Raw genomic sequence first — 5,724 nt, forward strand, 5'->3', positions numbered from 1 at the left:
TCCCCATCACAGCCAGTCCACCAGATCCACCCAGTTCCCATCACCAGCCCAGTCCACTCAGTCTACCCATTTCCCGTCCCAATCTAAGTCCCAGGTCCCAGTCCAGCCCGGCGGTTCTGTTCCTCCAGCGGGCCGACCTCATCAGTCAGTCGTCCATCGGTTCCGGGGACGCTGAGCAGCTGTGACACCATCCCCGTCACCCTGCGTCTGGTCCTCCGAGGAGCCGGCCACAACCCTGGCCGACCTCTGCCCATGGCCGAGCTTCAGGAACACGGTGATCCAGTTCCCGGACACTTGAGGCCTTCATTTCTAATAGAACCCTTGACCAGCCTAAAATCAGGTTAGTTATTGATGATTTGTTAATTGATGATTGTTATTGTTTAGTTTACAGATGCATCGAGACCATACCTGTTCGACGGGACTCTAAGTGTAACTTATTTGTCCGGATGATCCGGATCACAGAGGATCTAAAAAAGTTCGAATCTACAGCAAGAAACACTTCATGTATCTACGAGGAGATCACTCCTGTTATATGCTTATTGATGAGTGATTATCAGTTGACTGCATGACCCAGTGCAGCCTGTCTGTGTTGTTGCCTGTCGTGTGTGTTGCCTTTCTGTGCTGTCAGGAGGGCAGGCGAGGTCTTCGGGAGGACTACATAAACAACGGACGTTTGTGGACGGGATTCTGATTCAGTAAAGATAGGAAGCTTCTCTGATCAATAACGCCGTGCTGCTCTTGCTGAACGAACGCAACAAAGTGAGACAGGCTGATCAATACGAGACTGTGGTCCCTGTTGGCACCAGTCTCACCTCACCTGTCTGTCTGCCTGCTTCTGCAGCTTTGTCTCATGATCTATGTCGACGATCAGTCCAGTTTACCTAAAGAGCTGCAGAGGAAATATCTTGCTGACTCGCGGATCGTCACGTGAGTCTGAACTCCGTTCATTACCGCATTGATCACTTCCTGCGCCTGAACCTCCTAACAGCAGAGCCTGCGTGTGTTCGAGAGGCGTTGCTGTGAGTCAAACTGGCTTCGAGAGGTAGACCTGCAGGAAGTAGCGGTTAAAATAATAAACAAGAAGAACCTTTCAGTCTGGAAGGGTGATGTGTCATCTGCTCTCTTGATTGCTGAGAGCTCTCCTTCCTTTCGTCTCCTCCTCCCTCGTTTCCTTCTTTCCTTCCTGGACGTATGTAGCAGACGTTAGCAGGTAAAAAAACTGCAGAAAATACTACAAACAGGCTCCGAACATCAGAGTCGCTCTCTTCAGGCTGGGAGGGTGATCATGATCAGTTTGTCTTTTCCAATCACAGATGTCGACACGAAACGCAAAGACGGAGATTGAGATTCTACGGAGAGACGACCACGTGAGTCTGACACCACAGAAGACAAGTAAAAACACTTCACAGACTGCTAACGACGCTAACTACTCTGTCCTCCTCCTCCTCTGTCCCTCTCCCTGTCCTCCCTCCTCTGTCCTCTCCTCCTCTGTGCTCTCCTCCTACCCCTCTGTCCTCCTCCCCTCTGTCCTCTCCCTCTGTCCTCTTCTCCTCTGTCCTCTCCTCCCTGTCTCTCCTCTGTCCTCTCCTCTTTCCTCTCCTCTCCTCTGTCCTCTCCTCTTCCTCTCCTCCTTCTCTTCCTCCCTCTGTGCTCTCCTCCTCCTCTCTGCCTCTCCTCTGTCCTCTCCTTCCTCTGCCTCTCTCTGTCCTCCTCCTCCTCTGCCCTCTTCTCTCCTCTGTCCTTCCTCCTCTGTCTTTCCTCCTCTCCTCTGTCCTCTCCTTGTTCTCCTCCTCTGCTCCTCCTCCTCCTCTGGTCCTTCCTACCTCTCTGCCTCCTTCTCTTGTCTTCCTCCTCCTCTTCCTCCTCCTCTGTTCTCCTCCTCTGCCTTCCTCCTGCCCTCTGTCCCTTCCTCCTCTGTCCTCTCTCCTCTGTCCTCGCCTCTCCCTGTCCTCTCCTTCCTCTGTCCTCCTCCCTTCTGTCCTTCCTCCTCCTCTGTCCTCCCTCCTCCTCTGTCCTCTCCTCCTCCTCTGTCTCTCCTGCAGCCGTTCGTCTCATAAGGACGGAGGACTTCTCTGAGACGGAGGGACAGTTACTACATCGTGTTGAGCTGTGATTTAAACTTTATTATTTAACATTATTTAAATCATCCTTCAGCAAGATACAGAATATAATTTTATTTAATATATAAAAACATATAAAATATATATTTAAATAATAAAAAACATATAAATATATATTTAAATATATATAAAATATATAAAAATATATATTTATATAATAAAAACATATAAAAGTATATATTAAAGTATATATAATATATTAAAAATATATATTTTTTTCAGTATCAAAAAAAAGTGGCAGTCCAAAATTATCATAACTTCTCAATAATCAATAGAAAAGCCTTATGGCATATTTACAGTCAATCAAACCGCCTTCCTATAACTTCTGACAGTTCAGTCTCTCTGTCTGTCTTTGTCTCTCTCCTCTCTGTCTGTCTTCTTCTCTCTGTCTGTCTGTCCTCTCTCTCTCTTTCTGTCTGTCTGTCTCTCTCTCTTCCCCGTCTGTCTGTCTGTCTCTCCCTCTTGTCTTTCTCTCTCTCTCTCTGTCTCTGGCTCTCTTCTCTCCCTCTGTCTGTCTGTCTCTCCCTCTGTCTATTCTCTCCTCCCTCGTCTGTCTGTCTCTCGTCTGTCTTCTTCCCTCTTTCTGTCTCTCTCTTCTCTCTGGTCTATCTTCTCTCTCTCCCTCGTCTGTCTGTCTCTCTGCTGTCTGTCTCTCTCTCTCTCCCTCGTCTGTCTTCTCTCTCTCTGTCTGTCTGTCTCTCTCTCTCTGTCTGCTGTCTTCTCTCCTCTCTCTCTGGTCTGTCTCTCCTCTTTCTGTCTCCTCTCATCTTCTGTCTGTCTGTCTCTCTCTTCTGTCTGTCTGTCTCTCTCTCTCTGTCTTCGTCGTCTTCTCATGAATCTGTCTTGTCTTCTCCCTCGTCTGTCTGATCTCTCTCTCCTCTGTCATGTCTTCTCTCTCTCTCTGTCTGTCTGCTCTCTCTCTCTCTCTCTTCTGTCTTCCCTCGTCTGTCTCTCCCTCTGTCTTGTCTCTCTCTCATCTGTCTGTCTGTCTGTGGTCTGTCTCTCAGGATGGAGGGGGGGAGCTGTTTAACGAGAGTAATATTCTCAGCATCAGCTCGATAGTCTTGCCAAACTTATCTACCAGATGTTGAGAAGCGTTCCAGGTGGGAGACTGAGACACCGTTGCCTATGGTAACAGGTATCGTACCTGTATTGACTGTGGTGTGTTTGTGTGTGTGTGTGTGTGTGTGTGTGGTGTGGCAGTACCTCCAGTAACGGGATCACCACAGAACCTGAAACCAGACAACATCCTGCTGTCCTCACAAGACGACTTCTGTCTCATCAATGTACACACACATCTTCATCAATCATCATCTTCATCATCTCATCCTCGCTGAACAGCGTGTGTGTGTTGTGTGTTGTTTAGTGACGACTTTAAACCTGTCCAGGATCCTGACGAGGCCAGATGAGGACTCTGTGTGGACTCCTCCTAACCTGGCTCCTGAGGTCTTCACTCACGCCCTCCACCCACAGGATACGGTCTCGCCGTAGGACGCCTGGAGCCTCGAGTCCTGCTCTTCGTCTGTAGGCCGTCACACCTTGTCTGCACCCCCCTCACACCTGTCTCACCCCCCCTCTCTTCCCATGTGCAGTGAGACAGAATCAAAAGGCCTTTAATTTAGCTTCTGTCTTACTGACTGGATTCTTCTCTCTGCTGATCATGTCTCTCTATACGTGTCTGTCTCTCTATCTGTCTGTCTTCTCTCCTGTCTGTCTCTCAGTCTGGGGGTTACCCTCCCTTCACGAGAACTGTGGTCGTATCGATCACCAGAGCAGACGTCACCGGGGAGAGTTCACCATGTTTCCTTCCAAGTGGCAACCACATCTCTGACCAAGGTAAACTAAGACCACAGTATTACTGTAATATATTACTACAGTACTATAGTAATATATTACACAGTAACTATGTGTATGTAAGTGTTGTTCTCTCTGTGTGTGTGTGTGGTGTGTGTAGTGTGTGAATATCACAGGCCCAGTCCACCCAGTCCACCCAGTCCCCGTCCCAGTCTAAGTCCCAGTCCCAGTCCCAGTCCCAGCCCGGTTCTAGTTCCTCCAGCGGGCCGACCTCAGCCAGTCAGTCGTCCAGCGGTTCGGGGACGCTGAGCAGCGTGGACACCATCCCCGTCACCCTGCCGTCGGTCCCCGAGGAGCCCGGGCCACAACCCTGGGGCCGCCTGCTGCCCATGGCCCGAGGCTTCAGGAGCCACGGTGAGTCCAGGTTCCCGGACACTGAGGCCTCGTTCTAATAGAACCTGGACCAGCCTAAAAGCAGTGGTTAGTTATTGATTGATTGTTATTGATTGATTGTTATTGTTTGTTTACAGACTGCATCGAGGACCAGTACCTGTTCGGACGGGACTCTAAGTGTAACTATGTCCTGGATGATCCGGATCACAGAGGATCTAAAAAGTTCCGAATCTACAGCAAGAAACACTTCAGGATCTACAGAGTGAGATCACTTCCTGTTTATTGATTATTGATGAGTGATTATCAGTGACTGCAGACCCAGTGCAGCCTGTCTGTGTATGTACCTGTCTGTGTATGTACCTGTCTGTGTGTCAGGAGGGCAGCGAGGTCTTCGTGGAGGACTACAGTAACAACGGGACGTTTGTGGACGGGATTCTGATCGGTAAAGATAGGAAGCTTCCTCTGATCAATAACGCCGTGCTCGCTCTGTCTGAACAACGCAACAAAGGTGAGACAGGCTGATCAATACTGAGACTGTTGGTCCCTGTTGGCACCAGTCTCACCTCACCTGTCTGTCTGCCTGTCTGTCTGCAGTCTTTGTCTTCATTGATCTGATGTCCGACGATCAGTCCAGTTTACCTAAAGAGCTGCAGGAGAAATATCTGCTGACTCGGCGGATCGGCACGTGAGTCTGACGCCGTTCATACCGCTGTGATGTCACTTCCTGCGCCCTGAACCGTCCTAACAGCAGAGCGCTGCGTGTGTTTCAGAGGCGTGTGCGGTGAGGTCAAACTGGCCTTCGAGAGGTCGACCTGCAGGAAGTTAGCGGTGAAAATAATAAACAAGAAGAACTTTCAGTCTGAAGGGGTGAGTGATGTCATCTGCTCTCTGATTGGCTGAGAGCTCTCCTTCTTTCGTCCTTCCTCCCTTCCCTCGTTTCCTTCTTTCCTTCCTGTGACGGATGTAGCAGACGTTAGCAGGTAAAAACAACTGCAGAAAACTACAAACATGGCGTCCGAACATCAGAGTCGCTCATGTTCCTCTGGACCAATGGCAGGCTGGGAGGGTGATCATGTGATCAGTTTGTCTTTGTCCAATCACAGATGGCGACACGAAACGCAAAGACGGAGATTGAGATTCTACGGAGAGTCGACCACGTGAGTCTGACACCACAGAAGAAGTAAAACACTTCACAGACTGCTAACGACGCTAACTACTCTGTCCTCCTCCTCCTCTGTCCTCTCCTCTGTCCTCTCCTCCTCTGTCCTCTCCTCCTCTGTGCTCTCCTCCTCCCCTCTGTCCTCCTCCCCTCTGTCCTCCTCCCCTCTGTCCTCTCCTCCTCTGTCCTCCTCCTCCTCTGTCCTCTCCTCTGTCCTCTCCTCTGTCCTCTCCTCTCCTCTGTCCTCTCCTCTGTCCT

At 49.8% G+C, this 5,724-nt stretch overlaps 2 protein-coding genes across 3 annotated transcripts in view; one reads left to right on the top strand and one right to left on the bottom strand.

Moving 5' to 3' along the window:
• The window catches only part of cntrl (centriolin), a gene marked incomplete at its 5' end in the record, with an annotated part of 184,646 nt that overhangs the window by 54,648 nt on the left and 124,274 nt on the right, over nt 1-5,724 (bottom strand).
• Nucleotides 1-5,724, top strand: part of chek2 (checkpoint kinase 2) — a gene marked incomplete at its 3' end in the record, with an annotated part of 7,119 nt that overhangs the window by 1,016 nt on the left and 379 nt on the right. For both annotated transcript variants that reach the window (XM_035659132.1, XM_035659133.1), the window contains 6 exon segments: nt 4,084-4,328; nt 4,445-4,569; nt 4,683-4,815; nt 4,902-4,992; nt 5,078-5,174; nt 5,411-5,464. In XM_035659132.1, the coding sequence (XP_035515025.1) occupies nt 4,084-4,328; nt 4,445-4,569; nt 4,683-4,815; nt 4,902-4,992; nt 5,078-5,174; nt 5,411-5,464 (745 nt within the window).

The sequence above is a fragment of the Morone saxatilis genome, unplaced genomic scaffold, assembly GCF_004916995.1.
Source record: "Morone saxatilis isolate NCDOM2014 unplaced genomic scaffold, NCSU_SB_2.0 Contig16, whole genome shotgun sequence".
Classification (NCBI taxonomy): Eukaryota; Metazoa; Chordata; class Actinopteri; family Moronidae; genus Morone; species Morone saxatilis.